The sequence below is a fragment of the Ambystoma mexicanum genome, chromosome 10 (genome assembly GCF_040938575.1).
Source record: "Ambystoma mexicanum isolate Mex_15411 chromosome 10, UKY_AmexF1_1, whole genome shotgun sequence".
Lineage (NCBI taxonomy): Eukaryota > Metazoa > Chordata > Amphibia > Caudata > Ambystomatidae > Ambystoma > Ambystoma mexicanum.
This window is the reverse complement of record NC_090932.1, coordinates 900,222,682-900,244,769: the sequence shown is the minus strand read 5'-3', so window position 1 is coordinate 900,244,769 and position 22,088 is coordinate 900,222,682. Positions and strand designations below refer to the sequence as shown.

General features: G+C 47.4%; 1 protein-coding gene across 7 annotated transcripts in view; it reads left to right on the top strand.

The window, feature by feature from the left end:
• The window catches only part of ATP11B (ATPase phospholipid transporting 11B (putative)), a 1,683,501-nt gene that overhangs the window by 178,519 nt on the left and 1,482,894 nt on the right, over positions 1-22,088 (top strand). For all 7 annotated transcript variants that reach the window (XM_069618659.1, XM_069618656.1, XM_069618658.1 and 4 more), the window contains exon 7: positions 9,385-9,488. In XM_069618659.1, coding sequence (XP_069474760.1) covers positions 9,385-9,488 — 104 coding nt within the window. The remainder of the gene's footprint in view (positions 1-9,384; positions 9,489-22,088) is intronic.

Sequence of the window (22,088 nt, the reverse complement as noted above, 5' to 3'; positions counted from 1 at the left end):
AAGACAAGGGCAACGAACACCACTTATCCGCCTTGTGCCTCAAGACCTCCAGATATGATAAATGATTGTCCACCAGAAGAGACCGATGGTTCCTACTAACCCTCACAACCAGATATTTAAAAGTGGTCTGGTCCCACCTTAACCCTCCCATGTCCGCAGGTCTCGCTGTCTCCTGTTTAAGGGGAAACAGAATGGACTTGGACCAGTTTACCCAGAGGCACAAATACCGCCCAAATTCCACGACCACCTGCGCCAGGATGTGCTGGTTTGCTTCAGGGGTGGGGGGGTCTTTAAAATATAATTGTCATCCGCATATAAGGATACCAGTTCTATCGCCTCTCCCATTGCCAGTCTGTGATTAATATGAAGCCTCTGCAACCTAGCGGCTCTATAGCGAGGGCGAAAAGAAGCGGACAGAGCGGGCATCCCTGCCTTGTACCCCTCCCCAGGGTGAACGGGTCTGATTGCTTCCCAAACAAACCGATCCTAGCCGACACTCCTGGGTACATTAGCCTCACGGTAGAAAGTATTTCGGGAGACCCACGACTCAACACCTCAAACAAGTAGCCACACTCAACCGAGTCAAATGCCTTTTCCATATCTAATAGAACCGCTATGGCCTGTGCCTTTAGGTTAATCTGAGCCAAAATAGAAAAAAGTCTATGGATGTTCAGTGAGGTCGACCTCCCAGGGATAAAGCTGGATTGATCCTTGTGGATTAGACCTGACACAAACTGGAGCAACCTATCTTCCAGGACCTTGGCAAAAATCTTGGTATCCAAATTCAAAAGAGAAATCGGGTGGTACAATTCACAATCCAGGGGATCTTTACCCTCCAGCAATAGAATTACCTCTGCCTCCTGCATTGAAGGGGAAGCTGGCCCAACTCCAATGCCTCTTCCCACACACCCAACATATGTTTGGCCACCACCAGTCCCATTTCCTTTATAGAATTCCACTACTATCCAGTCAGACCCAGGTGCCTTAGCCGAAGGGAGAACCTATCGCAGCAAGAATCTCCACCTCTGTGATCGGCTTACCTAGCTCCAGGTACGCCTCCGGGGGATAATCTGGGCAACTCGGCTGTTTCCAGATATTTGATTATTTCGCTGTCCGCCAGCGATCCCATAGATGCATAGATCCCTTCATAGCACTGTGCAAATTTGACCAAAATCGCAGCAGAGTCCGCCACTACCCTCCCATCTGACGTTTGAATTGCCGCGATGTCTGGGGCTTCTCTTTCCTGGCGTAACATAGCTGCTAGTAAACGCCCAGGACGACCCACCTCCCCATATTGTTGTGCCATCACCGGACATGCCATATATCTAACCTCCCTCTCAGCTAGGCCGTTAAAGCGGCCCAGTTTCGTTTTCAATTCGGCCCTTGCGCTTGAATCACCACAGCCCACCAGGGCAGATTCAACATGCTTAATTTCCCCCTCCCGACTCGATAACTGTCTCCCGATTGTTTTCAACATGCCTGTCTCCAGGGACATACACCTCCCGCGCAGTAGCACTTTAAAGGCCTCCCAGACGCAGGCCATAGATCCTACAGAACCCTCATGTTCTTCAAAATATCAGCGCACGACATCCACTACCTCACTTTGGAACACTAGATCCGCCAGGGCCGACGTCCTGAACCTCCACTGGGGTCTGGGTGCCGATTCTGCCCCATTTCCAGAGACCACAGAACCGGGGAATGATCTGATAAAGTTCTTGGTAGTAGCACATAATCCTTCGTCATTCTCATCAGGTATGGGCTGGCCAACACGTAGTCCAGCCTGGGCGTTGTACTATGGACAGTTGAATAATAAGAGAACTCTTTCACTTCTGGATGCAGCACCCGCCACACATCCACCAGGCCTCACGTCCTCATACTCTTGCATACATGGTCCGCCGCTAGAGATCTGGCGGGCATTCCCTACAGACCTGTCCTGCTGAGTTCTCAGCGTGACATTCAAATCTGCCCAAAAATATTAGTGTGCATATACTTGAAGCAACTGGAGAGCTGGCATTTGAAAAAGCCTGGAACGTCTAAATTTGGCCCGTATATATTAACAAATGTCACCAAGGAGTGAGCCCAGCTCCCAAACACAATAACAAATCTACCCCTCGGGTCAACCACTTTATCTAGCAGCTGCAACCGTAAAGATTTATGCAACAATGTCACAACCCCTGCAGAGTAATTAGAATACAATGTGTCATTATTGGAGCCCCAGGATTTGGCCACCCCTTCGTTAGCCACTCCAACCAAGTGAGTGTCCTGTAGCATAATCACTTTGGTGCCATGGCGCTCGCAATAGTTGACAACCTTCCTGGTTTTACGCAAGTTGTTAAATCCCTGCACATTCCAACTTATATTATTACATTTCCGGCATGCCTCCCATAGTGTCTGAACTTGTTTGCTGCATCTCCCCACCATCAAAAGATTTTGGAGAAAAAAACACACCCAACTCTCCCCTACCGCCCAACCCCCACACCCACCCACACTGCCCATACCCCCCGAGCAGTGATATACCCGTCCCCTCGAACCCCTTCGCCCCTCCCCACGAACTGGTGGGCTTCTACCCGGCGGTACCGGGCACAGAAACCTAGCCCACTCGACCCTCATCAGCTCCTCCCCATGGGGGAGAGGGCCGACTTAAACACTATGAATAGCAAATGGCCCATTTCATTACAGTGATGAAAAACTTTGAACATCAGCTGGAGGAACCCACCCGCGGATCCACCGCGCCCCCGTCAAGGCGCAGGCTGGAATTCAACAAATGCAACAACTTCCGCTGGGTTTGTGAAAAAGATTGTTTTGTTATTGTGGACAACTCTGGTTTTAAGGGTACAGCATTGCATACTGTATTTTTTTTTTCACGCAACATCTGCTTGGCCGCCGAAAAAACAACAGCCTTGCTTTTTGCCCGGACTGGGTGAAGTCTTGAAAGAAAAATATATTTTTGCCTCTTTGTAGTGCAGATCCCCCAGTTTCTGAACCCTGTGTAGAATTGCATCCTGGTCACGGTAGTTCAACAGTCTCATAATAACCGGACAGGGATTTTGGCCCGACCGCAGTTCCTGGCCTGATATACGATGTACTGTTTCTACAATGAATCCAATGAATTGGGAAGAACGCAGGGGATCCTGCAGCACCTCCTTCACAAATGCTGCCATGAATTGTTCCATATTGTGTGTCGAGACTGACTCCGGTATTCCCACCACCCTGATGTTGTTCATTCTGGATCGCGCCTCCAAGTCCTTGTCCCCCACCCCCCCGATTTACTTTACTTCCCTTTGTAGGCCACGATGGCCTCTGTTACTTCATTACTAGTATCCTCCAGCACCCCCACTCTGTGCTCTGCTTCGTGAAGACGGCCACTCCTTGTCTATCCTTTCTTGCATTCTCTCCATTTTGTACCCTCTATCTAGGAGAGGCCATGGTGCCCTTATGTAGGGGTAGACCTTCCCTCTGTATAAATTGCAGGCGGCCCTGCTTTTTATTCCCCTTCACCATCCGCTGTAACAATGGAACCCACTCCGGCACAGGCTTCTTAGTGATGCACCTTCCGCTTCGGGGGGGAGGGGGTTATCCTTGAGCAATATACTGCTCCCAAGAACTTAGCCGGCAGGGCACTGCCGATCACCTTTCACCTTCCTTTGAACCGCCAGGAGCTATTCAGCCTGCAAACATGCTGTCTGCAGGTGCTTGCACTCGCCCAGGCTGTGCCACCCCCATGGCCATCAGGAAGGCAACCAGATCACCAGTTGGTGCAATGTTCCTCCCACCTCAACGGTGACGCCGCACCAACACCGGGCACCAGCACAGGATCGCTACCAACCGACCCAAGTGCCTCCCCCGGCAGCCCCTGGTGACCAAGCTAATTTCCCAGCCCAACATGGGTGCCCACCTCCTTGCTCGACCACCATAATCCTCACTGCAGTAGTTCAAGGCCTGTGCCCAACACTGCCCAGCCACCTCAAATTAGAGTCATTTCTGGTGGAAAATCAGTATCGAGGAATGGGTCACTTTCCGAGAAACACTGAGCCACTTAAATCCTCTCCTGAGCATGTGGCAGCTTCTGCTGCAAGAATGGAATCGGCACACAGTAGAAGGGGGGGGAACCAGATTTCGCTTGCTGAACCAGAGTTTCTGAAGCTGATGAGATATGTATCATTCCATGCGTTCCTTGTGAATAAGGTTAGCTATGATGCACTGAGCCTCATTGATATCATCCACCTGCATAGATTTTAGGGCAATCAGGAAAGCATCGAGAAATAGCTGGTGTGTTTTCAGTATCAGCTACACTTTTTTTAAAAGGTTTCTGTAAGTTCTGATTGTCAGCTTCTCCACAATGAGGAAGATACTGCAACGAATACCAACAATGCCATATTTTGTTAGAGCATTGTTCATTGTTCAGTAACAGGTTCCCATCACTCCATGTTACAGTGCCACCATTCAGGAACCTGCTGGCTCTCTGTTCGTGGTAAGGTCCAGGAATAGCATTGGAGCAGGAACTACATTTCGCTGCGGCGAATGAGCTCAGCCCGTCACCGCTCCTTCACAAGCTCCAGCTTGACGCCCCCACCGGTCTGCTCACATCCAGTGCCGTTGCGCTCCTCTCTGTGGTCTGCTGCCTTCACAGCGACCTCCGCATGCAACAGCAGTTCGCCTCCTCTTCCTGCTCCGAATGCGGCGCCAACCCTGCTCGTCCCCACTTGCCGGGCGGGTGCACGCCACCTCGCACCACCAGCAGCTGTAAACCGGCACCCAGACTTTCCCCGGCCCTGACTCTGCAGCGCCTCACCACCACAGCAGGTCTTTCGCTGGCCAGGACTCCACCAGCCGTCTGGATCATAGGCCGGCCTCCCTGCTCCTCCTCCCGCAGTACCGGGCCACCATCACCAACTTTGTCGGAAGCCGAAGGGGCTGGGGGGAGTGTAACAAAAGTCGCCCAGTTCACCATTGCTTTGCATGCGTGGGCTCCATCCCCTCCTCATTTTATGCAGAAATGCTTCTCGTATCAGCTGAGCAGCTCGGGCAGCGTATTTCAGGGCTCCAGCAGCGAATGGGCCTCTCCCCCATCAGGTCACACTACATAGCTCAGAAGACGCCGGCCATCTTGGTCGCTGGCTCTCGAGCACCCACCAGCACTTTGGCAGTTTTTCCAAATGCATTTTTTGCATGCTTTATTCAACAACTTCGAGCCAACATTAAATTGCAGAGCTGGCCCGCTTAAGTAAAAAGAAGCAAGCCGCGCTCAGGGCCATCACCCTGAGACAGTAAACTGCTCATGGGATTAAAACGTGCCACTTTGCCAATTTTACCAAATTCGAATTTTTGACTTTCATTATTTTGGGGACTGAAATAAAGGCATTTTTACCCATTTTTTTCACAACATATATTTGTATTTTCTATGGTTCCACAATTCCGAGACACCATGATCTATTTTTGTTAGGTAAGCCTTTCAACTTGTCCTGTGCTAGTAACCTAAAGTTCTGGAAGCAACTCAAGACCTTCTTTTTCGTTCTGCTTTCTCTCTCTCACCCCTGCTGATGTACCTGTCCGCTGCGCTAACTGGTTACCAGGCTACCCTCTGAACCTTAACGGGCACCAGACGCCTTCACGACCATTAGCCCCCTGCACTGCTTCCGGCCCTCCCACACACTTGGGGACTGTATCTGCAACCCTACAGCCCCCTGCTTCCAGGCACTTAGTTGAGCTTGCCTATTGCACAATCCCCTCTCCTTCCCCCCTGGCACGTCTCCTCTCCCTTGCATGATCTGAATGACACAAGGCCCAATAAGATTGTTTGTTTTGTCCTCCCTTTGTCTCCCTGTCCTGGTCTTGTCGCGCCTAGAAACACTTGTGTACAGGCGCATTATAAATGACGTATTATATCGTACAAGTTCTGGCAAAGTGCATAAAGATAGTCTGTGTTGCACCTCGTGCTTCTTTGTCCAGTGTAAGCAAATTCATCAAAGCACATAGGAAGGATAAGAGGAATCCTTGCAGGTGGTTTTAAAATGATTTTCTTGTATTTTTGTCATCCATGACTTTTGATTGCTTTCAGGTTGTTCTTAGCAAACCGGCCATACAAACCATGCACTTTTGACAAACTGGTTGACTATTTCCATCTAATGAGTTAGCCAAACGTTGGTCAGTATAACATCACCTGTTCCCTGGCTTGCCAATCTTCACATCACTTTGAGTGCAAGTTTGATTTTAAGTTTCATTGTGCCACAAGGGCTATGGTGTTTGGTTGTAAGTAGCTTTAATGTTTCAGAAGTGATTTGAAGAAGAGTAAGATGCTACGTACCTACTCGAATATTTTGTTGCATATATTGGATACTGTATATTCTTCGACTATACTATGTTTGAATGCTTTTACATTATCCTTGCAAGAGACTAAACATACATACATACATACATGCTAAACGCGTGAGAACATTCTTAACTTTTCTATTTGAGTATAAAAGACACTTTATTGTAAATGGTTTTTTGTGGTTTAGTGACAACACAGTATAGTGGAATATATTGATAACACCTAATGTTTATCATACACTTAAGGGTAATAAGCATTGGTTTGAAGATAATCTAGAGGTAGACCCATCACAATATTGCTGCCCAATGATGAGCCTGTCTGGTGCTTGGGGATGGCGGTTTCTCATGCAAAGTGCAGAGATCCAAAACTCTCCAGGACCCTGCTTCAGGCATAGCCCTATTCTCTGCGGCAAAACCTGCCTACAGCCCCCGGTGGGGATTTAGACCACCTTTAAGGTGGAGCTTGGGCTCTGGAATGCAGGATATGATGAACATCGTAACCGAATGTTTAGGTCCACCGAGAGGTACAGCGGAGGCTAATCTGGTAGTAGTGGTGCATAGGATAGAAGTTAGTTTTTCCCTTAGTGTAAGTCTGAGGTAGAGGTCTTATTAGTAGGTGTTAACTTTTGACTGAGTGCATTGTTGCATGTGCAAGCAATATTGATAGTTTCAAGCCTAGCTTCACCAGTCTATGATGCTGGGGTGAAGTCCTGCAGAATAATTGGATCAAGCTTCTCCCATCATGATCCATGCCGGGCAGACCCCTTGCCTGCATCTCTTCATGTTGGGCCTGTCTTTGGTGCCTACTACTCATCAAATTGCCTGTGAAATGAGAGCAGGTCTTCAAGGGCCTTGAACATTATCCAACGGTGCACAGTATTTCCCATGGGCCACTCTCCTGTGCTGTGAGCTTTGAACTGTTAATGTCCAGCAAGATCTGTAAAGTGCTTCAGATCTTCCCTCGCCCCTCTTATTCAGTATGTCTTTGATGGAGGGATCGGATTGAGCATCCATCAACCTCAGGGTGCAGACAATCCTTCGCCTGCCAAGCCATTATAGAATGAGGAAAGACGTATGCAAATGGGGCTTCTGTAATGGCTTGCCAAGCTGAGGAACTATGGTCTGGAGGGTTGTCCAGAGCAATTGCCAGAGGTTAAGATTCAGTCTAATAGTTCCAGCTATCACCTTTTGTGTTGCATAAATAGGATGTTGCGGACCATCTTTGATCAGTGCCTTAAGCATACTTCACAATCTGTGAGTGTCTCTGCAATAAAGTCTGGGAATGCATTAGATTAGCACTTCAACCATGTGTGCGCATGTTCCTCCGATTCCTCCCCATGCTGTGCACTTACGATATTGGTGGGCCACCATTCATAACTCCTGGGCCTGATTTTTTTTTTTTTAGTCAGCGTAGGAGGGGGTTTGTGTACTAATCCAAGCTAGGTGTCGTCTACAACGTTGTGCCTGTTCTCTTGAGAGCATAAATGACATGTGATGAGACAACCTTTTGGAAGGATAGTTTGTACTATGGATGAAAAAGGTTTTCCAGTTAGAATTGTGCCAAGAGCATCAACATGAGACTGCTATGAAGCTTTGGATTTTATTGACCAAGATTGGCCCTAGTACATTCACAGCTAAAGGCTGTTTATCTACATGATATTTTGAAGCGTTCCCTGGTATAGGGTTGGTATTTCTCAAGGAGTTGGTTAATTCCTACCATGTGATGTCCTTTGTTATGTATTGAGGGAGACCTGAAATTAGTACTAACACTTTTTATGGTCACATCTTTTGAGCACATAGTCTTTGTGCCATGTGGCTTCTAACATGCTGTATGAGTGAGATGCAGAGCTCTGTGCAACCTCCATTTCGGGGTTTTTTTCTAAGAAAAGTGGTCCGAGTTGCATCTCTCTGATTATGTATCTTTTAGTGTCTTCCCTCCGCCACACCCTTCAAAGATGGTGCAAAGATTGAATTGCTATGATCCAAAGAGAATGCTCTTCTTTTTTCAAGGAGTACCTGATTTACCATTAATGTTTTGTTGATTCTGCTGGCCGTCCAAAGGACAAAACCATTAATTAAACCAAACATTCCATCTCTCAATGGGTTGTCATGCACATCCCTCAGAAAGAAGCTTACATAAGACAAGTAGTTTGTTCACATCTGGAATCACAGATCTACAAAATCTACTGTGAGTGTAAGTCTATAAATGTGTGCACAACCCAAGTTGACCACTTAATTCCACACAGTTTACTTTGGTGGTAACACTTCTACAGCAATAAGTGGCCTGATCACTTCACTTCATTGAATTCCTAGCATGATTCGGGATCTCCTGTTTGGCATGTCTACGTTAACAATGATTGTATTTGTACATCATTAAACTTTTGTAAAAGGAGAACCAGACTCTCAACCTTTTCTCTACTAGTGAGAAATTATATCTCTAGAAAATACGGCTGAGGCATCAGTGGCTGTCTGGCAAGACCAAAGTAAGATATTGCCGTTATGGCTCATGATGTGCTTTCGGCAGGGCCACTGGTTCAATAATTGTGGGAGCACTGTACAGTAGTTAGATCTTAGCTCCTGAACCGAATGATTGCAGTTTGTCACTCTAATCATTTGGTAGATTTGAAGCTAGCAGTGATACAGTACGTTGAGAGAAAGGATGTGGTTGATTGAAATTGCACAATATACAATGTAATGTTTTTTAAAAAAATCAAAAATAGTTTAATCTAAAAGCACCCTAAAGTAAATTTCATGATGCTGTAATGAAATGGGCACGTTTGTTGGATTTTGACACATAGTAAATCGTATAAATTAATAATTTCAAATAAGGAAAACGTTTTCAGTTAATTGGCTGTGCTTTATGGGATATGTTTGAGAATTAATACATTTTATGAATTCTGCAAACAAGGTTTATTAAAACATCAAAGGGAAACTTTAAAACTGAAATCTTGTTTTTACGATTAACTTATATTGATTTTGGACATAGACTTTATCTAGTATCAGAATGTGCTTAAAACTGTTGTAACAACATGTGGCAAACAGCAATTGTTTAATGCTAGCCTGTCTTGCTTTCAGACACATTTTGCAGTTCCTGAAACAGCAGTATTGCAATCTGTTAACAACCTGGATACCCTTTCAGCAATAGTGGAGTGTCATCAGCCAGAAGCAGATCTGTACAGGTACACAAGCCCAGGAGCTCAGACCTAAGCCTTTGACGTATTGTGTTTTTTGCTGAAAGTTGACCATACAAAGGTTGTGGAAGCATTTTTAGCTGCATTTAAACACTGAATAAATAGTTGTATTCGTTGTTAAAATAGGTCAAACTTAATAGGAAAAAAGTGAGGAACAATAGAATGCTGAACTGTTTTTTGTGTTTGATGTCCAAAAATGTATTGGGGGTCCTTCGGGGCTAGCAATAAGTAATTTGCCATCAGTAGTCCAAAAAGGAACGCACATCGGACAAGAAGCAATGTATATTACAGCTGGGTGAGCACAAATGGAACAGAACTTATGGATGAGAGCTGACAAACTGGCTCACAACGGACAGTAGTTTTATACTGCTAATACAATGTCTGAGCAATTAGAAACAGTTGCACTTCAAACTTTGCATTTTCTCGGTTCCCAAGAAGCTTACTGGTTAAACTACATCATGCCCCTGTAGCTATACCTACATTAGTTGGACATGATTGGAGCAACCAGACCTAACCCTCTTAAAGCCCATTTCCTCTCTGTGTGGTGCCACATTGCTTCCTGCTCCTCCCTGCAAACTTTTTGCCATTAGTAATAACATAATTGTTCTGACCTCTGGGTCTTTATTAATCTACCATTGGTCAGCACCAGAAAGTAAGTAGCATGAGACACCCTGAACTGATGGGAAGGGAGACATTCACACTGCACCTGCAATAAAGTAACCTTCGCAAATCCTGTTGAGGACACACTGAGGGCTTGCTACTTTCCAGGGACAGCAGAACATATCGTCTGATTGGCTCTTCTTGGAGTGCCTCACCATTCCACATCCTCATTCCCGTAATTGATGGCCAAGGGGTGATTTCAAACTGCCTTAGTGCCAATGCGAGTGCCTGTCTGGGTCAGGTTGATTTCCCCAGCTCCCTCGATTAGCCGTGGAACTGGCTCGTCAGCCCTGATTACATCTCCTGGTTCTGTTCCCAGCAACTGCGGTCTGCTGGAAACGAGCAGCCTAAATTCTGCATTCCCCCACCCCCCTCTGCTGTGGTCCATCAGCCATGCGGTTAAAGCCTGCATATGAGGTGTAGCACAATATATACTGAAATAATGTTCAGAGGACTCTATTCTGGTGTTGCGTATCAAACATATTATTTATTAACCTTGATACAAAATTTACAAACATGAATCAATGATGTATTAATTAACACTCTAAATTACATTAAGGTTGTAGAAAAAAACTGAATTTAAAACATTCCAGATAACAGACACATTTCTGCAATGAACAGTTCAATCATTCATCAGTATACATTCTCATACATACAGAAAATACATCCACAGAAATTTGTTTTAAGTGTAAAAGGACATTCAGTTGATGACATGGAAAAGGTTTAAAAAGAATTTCATAATATATCAGAAATTTAGGAACATGTCATCAGATATTGGAATGGATCTAGATAATGATTGTTACAATTCATAAAATCACATCTCCAACAATCTTCGGTTTCTGACCGGTTTCGACGTGATGATATTATTTAATCCAGGTCTTCATCAGTGAATCCTAACGGGTGTACTAGAACAGAGTGTACACACATTGACATTAATACACAGAACCAATAAACAATACGATAAGTATAAAAGAGAGTACTTTGTTAAATGACACCTACAACAACCAAGTTACACTAACCTAGTAAATACATGAGATAAAACAAAATAAAGTGCAATTCACACATGCCTAGGTACACTCAATAATATTAAAGCAATGTCCCACATTTCTAAGTGCCAATGGGTGGGTGAGGCCAGGCAAATCCGTGCCCTGTCGTTCGGGTGGGCTACCACCAAGAAGGACCATCTGACATAACACTAAAAGATGGGAAGCACAACTTCACGTGAGCAATGTTCTATGAGAAAAAGAAAAAGAAAAAGGGCTGAATACTGACCCAACTTTTAGCCACTGGTGTCATGGGCACTAGGAAGTGTTTCTGCAATAAAGGGTCTGCAAGACATAAGTCTGTGATTGGCAAAAGTAAAGCAGTCGCTGTTTAAGAAGTGCCATTGATAACACAATTGTATAAATAATGTTAGTCTGAACTCTACACACCTCACAAAGTGGGAAGCAATCATTTTATGTTCCCACTTAGACGTATCGCAATTAGGTTTTTCATCAATGCGCAGCATCAGATGACTAGAAAAGTCTGGTTTGATACTTGTAGAAAAAGTGCAAATACCGATTTGCCTGCACTTAAGCGAGGTCTGCAGCAGTGAAAGAATCGGAAGAAATGAAAAAATAAGTAGATGAAACCAATGAGGGTCTGTACAATTGAGAGGCACCAATACCTGTAATGCATTATTAAGGGACAATCCAGCTACATTTCAAAGTAGCCATCAGAGCCGTTTAGTCTAATGGCTAGACTTTAAAGAACATCACAAAACCCAATTAGCTCTATAAATTCCAAAAAGCTCTGAGCCCTGCACATGCAAGGATGGAAATCACTAATGGGGGCGATTGATTTAAATGCCCCTTTAGCTGCAGCCACTTCAAATGGATATATACACATACATTCATTCTCACGCAAGTGTTAATGGTGGCAGATGCTGTGAAACTAACCTGCAGCTCAAATACAAAGAGCAATAGTGTCAAAAGAACACCTCATAGATTACTGCACTGCAAAAGGAGAAATTGTCAATATTCCTAAACGTGCTGGCGAACAAGTGAAGGTGAACCGCTTTCACGCGGATGCTATTTCATTAGAAATCTGTTGCACAACGCAAACGCGAGAGTGCAGCCCATAGCGGTCCCTTAGCTTTCTGGAAACAGGGTCTCCTTAAACTTAAAAAAGCTATTGGAGAGTACCAATTCAGTACACATTCTGTTCTAGTAGTTTCTAATCCTTTTGCCGTTCTGCTCGAACACAAAAGAGTACCGTTATTGCTTATACTTTCAGATATTTAATGGGCAGCTTGTTAACATTGAGCTGTGCGAACGTCGGCCAGCTTGATGAAAAAGATGCTACAGGTCTGCTCTCCCTGTCTGAACGTCTGCTGCGTGCCATTTCTCCAAGCAGTGGTGCCTTGTAAACGTATGTAAAAAACAAGGGGGGGGGGTCCTGGGAGTCCCTCTGCCAGACATTAGTCCCGGTTGCATAATTTAAGTAGCTTTGGGTCTCACCCTAAATTACTAGGGGAACCAGACGTGAACCCCCTTGCTCACTATTCTTAGAGAGGCACAGCTCCACCCTACTGATGAGGTCCAACCAGACCGAAACACGTATCTGGGGTTGCTGTTAGTATTCTTGTTCATAGGAGAATTGCTTAGCATTTTGGTGCTGGACTGCCCTAGGGCAGGACAAAGACTTATATGTTTTAGATATTTCTCCTCTGTGAAAGATAGTGAGCTAAAGACTCTGGGTAAGTTTCTCGTAACCGGGACTAATGTCCGGCAGAGGGACTCCCAGGAGCCCCCCATCCCCTTGTTTTTTTACATATGTTTACAAGGCACCACTGCTTGTAGAAATGGCATGCAGTGGACATTCAGACCGGGAGAGCAGACCTGCAGCATCTTTTTCAGTAAGGTAGGCTTTTTAACTTTTACAACCTCTGATATTACATACTGCTACGAAGTCTATTCACAGCATGTGAATCTATGAAAAATCCAGTGCTGGAGCAGGAATATGTTGCTTACATGAAACTCCTGTTCTCCAGCATTGGTATCTTTCATAGATTCACATGCCCCTCCCCTCCTTCCTGACAATGTAAAAACCTTACGGATCTAGCCAGCATGACGGGTCAGAAGCTGAGCTGAGGAGAGGAGGACATGGAGGGTTGAACTACTCGGTGTCCCATTGGTTGGGACCAAAAGTAGCCATAAGGAGAGTGACAGCCTGCACAATAAAAAGTTTTTTTTTTTTTTTTATTTATTTTATTAGTTTCATAACATAAGATAACAAAAACTGGCATCAGTGGTAATAGGTCAAGCCTATCAGAAGGTAAAGTCCCCAAATCCCCCCCCACCCAACCTACCCCTCCCCTTCCAAGACCATAGTTAGTTCTATGTTCATCATGAGACAATGCCCGGGCCTGGGTCGCCTTCCCCGGTTATCTCACCCTCCTGTGACTCTGGATGGAGCAGGGGTACTGTTAAGGCCACCTAACGGTGTAGCTCTTCGCTAGAATCAAATCTCTGCACTTGGATCGCCGTCTCCCATGCTGCAGTTTCGGCTGTGATCCACTTTGTAAGATCTCCCCACCATAGGGGCATAGGCGGGCCTCTGGGGCTCTTCCACCCCATGGCTATACACCTTTTGGCCGTTATATAAATAAGGTCTCTGAACTTGTTGAGGGGTTTATTCTCCCTGCAGCGCCTATACCTACCCAGGATGCATGCCGAGGGTTCGTCCACTTCAATGTCAATGTCTGCACCAGCCACTCTGTCCTTCACTTGTGTCCAGAATTCTCTGATCACTGGGCATCCCCAGAACATGTGGGTCATACCAACCTTGGGCTCACTGCATTTGGGACATGATTGGGTGCCCGCACCGGTAAGTCTTGATATAGCCTCCGAGGTGAGGTACGCTCTGTTCATAACATACAGTTGGATGAGCTGCAAGCGGGCAATTCGGGAGATATTTTTTGTGGTAGTGGGTTATACCGCCCCAGGCTTTGTCTTCAAAAACCAGGTTCAATTTGGTTTCCCATTTGTCCCGGCATTTGAGGTCATCTTTGGTGGAGCCCCATAGTAGGGCCTCGTAAATACGTGAGGTTTCGTGGCCCCCCTCAGCAGCGTTCAGTATCGTTTCGATACATTAGTTTCATCCGTCTGGTCGATAGCGACGGGCCATCTGCTAGTCAAGGCCTGTATGACCGCTCTGTGCAGCAGGAATTGCCCGATCGGGAGGCCCGTGGCATTGCAGAGGTCCGGGAAGGCCAAAACCGTCTGTTCTTGGATTAGGTTCCCCAGTGTGGCCACCCCGAAGGGCTCCCATTGTGTACGGGTCTCAAGTTGCCCCCAGGAATGATTGGACATGAATGCTGCAATGGAGATCTGTGGGGAGTAGGGGTCCTCGGACCCGACCAGTTTGCAGGCCCTTTTCCAGAGTCGGATCCCCAGCTTAACGAGGTAAGGGCAATGATCAAGGGCACTCTTCCTGGTCCACAGCAAATCCCTAAGTAATAGCTGGGGGAGGGCCGGCTGGAGGAGGCGAGTGTCGGTTGTGCTTTCGTCGGCCATCCACCGCACAATGTGTCTCAACTGGCTGGCAAGGAAATAGAGTTCGAAATTGGGGATCTTCAGCCCACCCCTCGTATGGTCTCTGGAGAGTCTCCAATGCAACCCTGTGCCTGCCTCCCTGCCAGAGGAAGCCCCTACAGAGTTTGTTGAGGCCTTTAAAGAACGTGGGGGGGATGTAGAAGGGAACGTTAGTGAAATTATGCAATAGGCAGGGTAGGGCGACCATCTTAAGGAGGCCCGCCCTCCCGGCCACCGAAAGCGGGAGCCGCCCCCAAAACTCCATGGACTTTGAGAGAGTCTTTGGCCCTTACAGTGTTAAGAATATGTTCCGTGCCGGGGTTTCGATGTATAGTTATCCCCAAATATTTGAACAATGTTGCCTGCCATTCGAGATCTAGGGGAGGGAGAGATCCATAATATTCACTGTGTAGTGCAGCTAGGGGGTAGAGGCAAGATTTACTCTTATTAATCTGGATCCCGGTGTGCTTGTGAAAGCTGTCTAGGGTTTCAAGAATGTAGGGTAGGAGGTGTTTAGGGTCCTGTAAATACAAGAGGGTGTTGTCCGCGTACATAGAGACGAGGTGAGTCGTCCCATCTATGGTGATGCCCTCATCTCCATATTCCTGTCTCAGGTAGGCTGCTACAGGCTCAGCAGCAATGATGTACAACATAGGGGATAGGGGCAACCCTGACGGGTGCCTCTTTGTAGGGACCATTTCGCGGAAAAGGTTCTATTGGTTCGTACCGTTGCAGTGGGGTTGGCATAAACCAGCTGGGTCCATTTCAGAAATACGGGGCCTAATCCCATCTTTGCCATGGTAGCATATAGCCATTCCCACCTCACGGAAGCAAAAGCGTTGGTGGCATCCAGTGACGCCACCGCAAGTTTCTGTGGTCTACCCTCGGTACAATAGATGACGTGATGTAACCTACGCAGGTTCTCAGTGATGGATCGTCCGGGGACATATCCGGTTTGGTCTTGGTGCATCAACAGTGGTATCACTCTGCGTAGTCTGTTAGCGAGCAGTGCTGTGAGGATCTTGCAGTCTAAATTTAGCATAGAGAGGGGCCTGTATGAGGCACAATCTGCCCCGTCCTTCCCAGGTTTGAGTAGGGGTATTATCACGGCGTCGCTCAGGGAATCCGGGAGGGCGCCACGCTCAAAGGCCTCATTATATACCTGAGCTAATATAGAGGCGAGTGTCTCCTCATAGGTTTTATAGAACTCCCCGGGGAGGCCATCCGAGCCCGGGGTTTTTCCGGCTGGTAGCGTTCTAATTACCACCATGACCTCGTCGGGAGTGATGGGCTCATCAAGGTTCTCAGCCATATGCGAGTCTAGTTTAGGCAAGTCGAGGGCGTCTTCGATCCCCGTGTCAGAGGGGGGGGGGGTCTCAGAGTACAAATTATGGTAGTAGCTAGAGAAAACCGAATTAATTTCCTGTTGGGTATGCACGGTAGTGCCGTCTGGTGTGAGTATTTGGCAAATGGGTGGCCTGGGGGTTTCCCTTTTGTAGAGCCAGGCTAAGAGTTGCCCCGGTTTGTCCCCCAGGGCATGGACTCTTTCTGTGAGTTTGGCGTAGCTTAGTTTACCTAGGGCTTCCCAGTGCTTTAGGCAGGTTTGTCTGAGTTTGGTAATTTTAAGTAAATGATCGGGGGGATGGGTCAGCCCTGCCCTCGAGGGCACACCGGTCTCTCTCAGCTCGTTCCAACAGGGTTGTGATGGATCTCTGGGCACCCCAAACTGCTGCGATCATCTCACCCCGCATGACCACCTTATATGCCTCCCAGGCGGTTCTTATGTATCTAACACTATGTAGGTTGTTCTGCCAATATTCTTCAGTATTGTCTCTTATGCGCTCTCTGAATGCTGTATCAAGTAGAGCTTCGGCGCTCAATCTCCACGTGGGAATGGGGGGTCTAGGCGGGAACACCTCCCAGGTGACCAACATAGGAGAGTGATCGGACAGTACCCTCGGCAAATAGTGCGCATCAACAAACACAGACTGTTGTGTCTGGCTGAGAAAAATATAATCTAGCCTGGTGTGCACGGCATGTGGTGGGGAGTAGGAGTACTCGCGTTGCCCCAGGTGCTGGGCCCTCCAAATATCAGAGTTGCAACTGATGGACTCGTTTAGAAAGTATTTTGGCCGGAGGGGAGGGACGATCGTGTTTGTCGTCGGATCTATCCAGTAGAGGGTCAAGGGTGCAGTTATGGTCGCCTCCCCATATCATAATTCTGTCCATATATTGGGTGAGCCGTGTATAGAGGGAGTGGAAGAAGGTAGTTGCGTCATGGTTGGGTGCTTAAGTACTAACTAGGCATAGCTCTTTGCCCTCGACAGAACCACAAACCACAACCATCCTCCCCTCGTTGTCTGATTTAGTGCTAGTAAGCCTGAAGGGGAACGTGGGGGCAATCCAGATCAGGACCCCTCTGGCATAGGAGGAGTAAGCGGAACCCAATAGGGTGCCACGCCAGGTTTTGGCCAGGGCATCTAGCTTTTTGGCAGTTAGGTGAGTCTCTTGGAGCATGGCGATTCCGACCCTGCATCTCTTCAAGTAGGATTGGACGCGTCGTTGTTTGACGAAGCTGTTCAGGCCTCTAACGTTCCAAGTAACGATCTTTACTGTGTCAGCCATAGGTATTGCGTAGACAGATGTGTGGGGCCAGCAGGACTCTGGATCTAATTAGTGCAGCAATGCATGACAAGTGCTTCCGTGGTCTTGGTAATTTCCGTTTGTAGTTCCCAACTGTAATAATAACTCCCCGTTTCCCACCCCCCCCATTAACTGTAAACAACCCAAACATAGAACTAGCCCAGCGAGGTCACCCTCGTTATGACAATCCCGTTTCTGCTCCGTAGGACCGTGCATAGGTCTCCAGGTGCCCTATGGGTAGGTATGTACACCCAAAAAAAAGGGAAGACATTTTCCAGGGGGTGGAGTGAACCATGACTCCAGTGTCTCCATGTTAGGATCTAATCAGCTGTGTGGGAGCTCAATTCGCCCGCCGGCGGTGAGTAGAGGCTGCATGATTCCTATCGAGATGGCGGGAGAAACATTATCTAGGTTTCTGCTTTCTTTCCTCGACATCAGGTATTTGCAGTCCGTCCATCCAGTCTCTGGCCTGTGTCGGAGTGTCGAACAGGTGTGCCCTGTTGTTGTGCAGCACTTTAAGTCTTGAGGGGTACAGGAGCATGTAACGCAACCCAGCCGCCTTCAGTCTGGCCTTTGTGTGTATAAACTGGGCTCTGTTCATTTGAACCTGGAAGGTATAATCAGGGTAGATAGCAATTGTGGCGGAGTCCCCTTTGATTTGGCCACCTGCTCGGGAAAAGGCTAGGATTACCTCTCGGTCTCTGTAGTTAAGAACTTTTGCTATCACCGTCCTGGGTGGAGCGCCCGGTGGAGGTTTTTTAGCGAGGGATCTGTGGGCCCTTTCAATGGTGAAGCCTTGGGAGAGTTTACCGGCTCCCACCTCCTGTAGCAGGAGGTTCGCAACATAGTTAGTGGGGTCAGAGCCCTCCGAACCCTCCGGCAGCCCGAGGAGACGAATATTGTTGCGACAAGCTCTTCCCTCCGCTTCCTCTGCCCTGTCTTCCAAGTTCTTGACCCTTTGTTGGAGCTCGTCGACGTCTCGGAGGAGGTGCGTTTTGGATTCGGTATTTTCTTTGACCTGTGTTTCAAGCACCTCAGTCCTGCCGGCCAAGGAGTGGACATCTTGGCGCAGAAGGCCCAGGTCTATGGCAACGGCATCGATTTTATGCTCCATCGTTGTTTGGAGTAGTCTGATGGCTTCGAGGAGCTGGGTGTTACTGGGTTCAGGTGTCGTCATTGCCATAGGGTGTGGTTGAACATATGTGGTCACACAATTCGTCCTCTCAAGGTTCGGAGATTCGCTGGCTGCGTAAGTGTCCATGGTGGTCTGTTGCTGCTTGGGCCTGCTGTTTTTACCAGCTATCTTGTGAGCACACAGTCCACTCACGCCGAGGGCGCCGGGGGCGCAGGTGATAGGCCGCTAGTCAGAGGCGCGGAGGGGTGCTTTGCACTGTTGCTGCAGGGCCCGGGGCCGAGGTGAAGGTGTGAGGGGGGAGAAGCTTCAGCCCAGCGATGCGGGAGACAGCGCCCGTTTCAGAAGTCAAGGAAGGGGGTAATGCTCCGATACCTCGCCGTATTGCAGCAGCTGGCACCCCCTTTCCGTAGCGAGTGAGCAGTGGGGCCTTTAGGCGGTGGGGCTCAGTACATCCGAGGAGGCAGGCGGCGGGCCCGGGGAGTTGCACAGTGCCCACACCCCGTTCTGTGGGTGTAGTCAATGTTGGGTGGCGGGTAAGCTATGGCTGCCCGTGGGCTCACCAGCTGTGGATGCACAGTGCGCCGGGCTCGGCCCGCCCTCGATGTCGACTGCAGGGCGCAAGGTGGTTCCAGGCGATGGGGTCCACTTCAGCTACACTCCCTGATGTAGATATGCATTGGCGGGGGGGGGGGGCCGAGGTCCCAACAACTCGGGGGGGGGGGGGGGCAGTCCCTCCGCAGGGGGACGGAGCACTATGCGATTGCAGGTCCTCTATCGCTCCGCTCCCGAAGCAAGAGCCAGGGCTGGTTACCCCCCCACCCCGCTTACCTTTGCGGCACCGGCCGTCCGCTGGTCTTGTCAGGGCTCCGCTGGGCTCCGCCGCGCTTCGCGGCCGTGGGCAGGACGCTGCTGGATGAAGGCCCAGGGGGTGGCTCGCTCCGTCTACGAGCACAGGTGCTCCGCTCCTCTCTCTTGACCCCGGTACAGGACGGCTGGCTGCTCCGGCTCCCCTGCGCGCTCTGGTGGGCGACGTCCTCTGCGGTGCAGGCGCGCTCTGGTCCCTCGAGACTCAGGACGCGGGAGCCGCCATTTTAGTTCTCAGCTCTGGCACTTCTCACTCGGCGTTGGTTGTCTCCAGCCGTCTGAAAGACGGATCAAACGATTGGATCCGGCGACGAATGGTGCAAGTTGCAACGTTTAAAAGTTAGAAGAAATACATGAAAAACAGCTTATGATGGCACATTGGCGCGGAGCTCACAGGAGACACGTCCGCTCTACATGGCAGTTAGCCACGCCCCCTGCAAATAAAAAGTTCTTTGATTTAAGCAAGGAAAAAATAAGCTAACCGTGGATTCCCAGCCGGACGCGGGGAATATTCACAGCATGTGAATCTATGAAAGATACCAACACTGGAGTACAGGAGTTGCAGGTAAGCAACTTTCTCCCTTTCTTGAACTGAGATGCTAAGGAATTATAGGTGTCTTTATCAGACATGAATGCTGACTTTTTCCACACTCTCTAAACCTTGTTCTTAACTCTAAGGCCCAGGACTGCACTGCTACCACAGCAGTGGTTGATTTAATAATTCTAGTTATAGCAATAATTTCCAGAGCTAAAGATAGACATTGACGATAGCAGACTGCAATTTCATATGGGGAAGTATCCAGGGTAAATTGTTTAAGGATTCCAGAAAAGGCTCAAGAATGGAAGACATCATTTTCCCCAGGCTGCGTTTAACTATTGGCAGTCTAGGTGGATATGATCTAGGTTGATGGTCAAGTACAGGAAGAGCAAAGTAATTAAAGAAGTGATCAGGCCATGGACATGCCTCAACCTCCGGTTGAACCCCTGGAATGTCAGCAATACTTAACCAGTTGACTATATGGCCCCCCTTTATGTGTGGGTGCCATAATAACTTGTTCAAAGCACAGATTGTCTAGCAGTTGGTTAATAGCGAGATATAGATGATCTTGTTGATCTCTGAACCAGAGATTAAAGTCTCCAACAATAACCGTCTTGGAGGAAGGATTAATGAAAGAATAAAGCATTGAAGAAAACTGTACCTCAAAACCAGGCAAATTGTGAAGGGGGGGGATCCATGCAGTACAATGAGAATGAAAGTGGTGCAGAGATTAATCAGTAATTTAACTAACAGCAAATCGATCCCGTCTGGCTCTTCCCAATCTGCTTGATAAATATTTGAGGAACCAAATATCACTGCTATACCCCGCACCCTCCCATACCAGTCGTCCTGTTTTACATATAACATGATACCCTGATGGAACAGCTAGGTTAGATCAGGACCTGATGTATCAGAGATCCAAGTTTCAGAGAATGGGGAATGTCAATATTATTCTCCAGAATCAGACCAAAAATGTCAGTCCCGTGCTTAGGGAGGGATCGGATATTAAGATACACACATTTAAGTTTCCGCTGAGATGGGTTGAAAGGGCCATTAGCTTGGGAACATTCAAAAAACAACTTATCAATCGGCAGTAACTCGCCGGGCTGATCAACATTAAGCCTCACATCTGTCTCCAAGTGCACATCACCAGATAATTAAGTAACACCAGATGTAGCTAATGACATTGAGGAGTACTGCCGGATGTGATTACAGGCAATTCAATCTCGCCACCATTATTGACAGTGAATGACGCGTCTGTTCTACCTATAACAATTTCATTATCAAAGGCATCCAGACACTGGTCCCCAACAATAGGAGTAAGCCCTTTGGGTGATTCCTGGTTAGTCGGAAGCAATGCCAAGTCGAGATATTTAGCCAGGATGGATTTATGCCGGGCAAACGATTCTTACTTGCATTATTCATTGTGCAATTAAGCTAAGGTAGCAAAAGTAAAAGAAAGCTAAAGTTAAACTGACAACTGACCTGCTTGCAGTCTGTACAAACCCTGCACGAATCAACACAAACCGACAACGCTACACAGGATCGTGGTAGATATAGTTCTTCAAGTATAGTAAAACAAAAGCACTTAAGCTAAACCTACAAGTCCCTGCATGAAGGCAGTAAGGGCAAAAAAAAACACATTAAACGGTTCTAAAAATTCTAAGCAGTAGAATCCTCACAAATGTTTCACACTAACTTTAACTGCACACCACAGCAAACCTCACAGGGAGTAGCCACACACCACCACACATCACAAACACAAACCGGCGGCGCCTTGTTGAGAATCCTCATGCACCTCTTGTTTGAGATTGTCTCCCATAAACCTAGGGGTTTATCCAACCCAAGTCATTTCAACATAGCAAGAATAAAAAATTTGGTTATCGATAACATAATTTTCTGTGCCTCATACAGCAAACAACCTGAAAGGGTGTAAAAGCATTTTATAGGGTGGTTTGAGAGCACTGCTACATGGAATAAGTGTAAATAACAAACTGCCTGATCATGCATTTTAAAGCACCTCGGACCAGCAACACTGACCAAAAACATGATGGGAGTTTAAAAAAAAAACTTCAAACATTTTAAGAAAATCATTTCTATATATATTTTAAAGGAAATTGTACCAGTATCATGGCTAGTCAGCATTCACTGCATTGGGTTCCATTACTGGG